Source organism: Penaeus monodon, chromosome 30 (genome assembly GCF_015228065.2).
Source record: "Penaeus monodon isolate SGIC_2016 chromosome 30, NSTDA_Pmon_1, whole genome shotgun sequence".
In the NCBI taxonomy this organism is placed as follows: Eukaryota; Metazoa; Arthropoda; class Malacostraca; order Decapoda; family Penaeidae; genus Penaeus; species Penaeus monodon.
The window spans coordinates 23,668,726-23,670,174 of NC_051415.1; the positions used below are offsets into that span (position 1 = coordinate 23,668,726).

The following is a 1,449-nucleotide window of genomic DNA, read 5'->3' on the forward strand; positions in this document are numbered from 1 at the left end:
GGTGGGGATAAATTGTCCAATACATCGCTGCATGACTGTCGTGATATTTCGGAATTGTCCTCCGCAGTCTGTTGTGGTGGGACTTCGGGAGTGTCCCCGCTATCTGTTGTGGTGGGACTTCGGGAGTGTCCCACGCGATCTGTTGTGGTGGGACTTCGGGAGTGTCCCATGCGATCTGTTGTGGTGGGACTTCGGGAGTGTCCCATGCGATCTGTTGTGGTGGGACTTCGGGAGTGTCCCCGCGATCTGTTGTGGTGGGACTTCGGGAGTGTCCCACGCGATCTGTTGTGGTGGGACTTCGGGAGTCTCCCGCGATCTGTTGTGGTGGGACTTCGGGAGTGTCCCCGCGATCTGTTGTGGTGGGACTTCGGGATGTACCCCCGCGATCTGTTGTGGTGGGACTTCGGGAGTGTCCCAGCTAATCTGTTGTGGTGGGACTTCGGGAGTGTCCCCCTCAATCTGTTGTGGTGGGACTTCGGGAGTGTCCCCCTCGATCTGTTGTGGTGGGTCTTCGGGTGTGTCCCCACTCCATCTGTTGTGGTGGGACTTCGGGAGTGTCCCATGCGATCTGTTGTGGTGGGACTTCGGGAGTGTCCCAGCGATCTGTTGTGGTGGGACTTCGGGAGTGTCCCCACGCTCTGTTGTGGTGGGACTTCGGGAGCGTCCCAGCGATCTGTTGTGGTGGGACTTCGGGAGTGTCCCCTGCGATCTGTTGTGGTGGGACTTCGGGAGTGTCCCCTGCGATCTGTTGTGGTGGGACTTCGGGAGTGTCCCCACTCGATCTGTTGTGGTGGGACTTCGGGAGTGTCCCCCGCGATCTGTTGTGGTGGGACTTCGGGAGTGTCCCCCCAGCGATCTGTTGTGGTGGGACTTCGGGAGTGTCCCCCGCGATCTGTTGTGGTGGGACTTCGGGAGCGTCCCCCGCGATCTGTTGTGGTGGGACTTCGGGAGTGTCCCCCGCGATCTGTTGTGGTGGGACTTCGGGAGTGTCCCATGCGATCTGTTGTGGTGGGACTTCGGGAGTGTCCCCCGCGATCTGTTGTGGTGGGACTTCGGGAGTGTCCCATGCGATCTGTTGTGGTGGGACTTCGGGAGTGTCCCCCGCGATCTGTTGTGGTGGGACTTCGGGAGTGTCCCATGCGATCTGTTGTGGTGGGACTTCGGGAGTGTCCCCGCGATCTGTTGTGGTGGGACTTCGGGAGTGTCCCCTGCGATCTGTTGTGGTGGGACTTCGGGAGTGTCCCCACTCAATCTGTTGTGGTGGGACTTCGGGAGTGTCCCCATGCGATCTGTTGTGGTGGGACTTCGGGAGTGTCCCATGCGATCTGTTGTGGTGGGACTTCGGGAGTGTCCCATGCGATCTGTTGTGGTGGGACTTCGGGAGTGTCCCATGCGATCTGTTGTGGTGGGACTTCGGGAGTGTCCCATGCGATCTGTTGTGGTGGGACT

General features: G+C 60.0%; 1 protein-coding gene across 1 annotated transcript; it reads right to left on the minus strand.

The window, feature by feature from the left end:
- Positions 1-99: 99 nt before the first annotated feature.
- LOC119592386 (translation initiation factor IF-2-like) lies at positions 100-1,428 on the minus strand. Its single transcript, XM_037941207.1, has one exon. The coding sequence runs from the start codon at positions 1,426-1,428 to the stop codon at positions 100-102; it is 1,329 nt and encodes a 442-aa protein (XP_037797135.1).
- Positions 1,429-1,449: the final 21 nt, after the last annotated feature.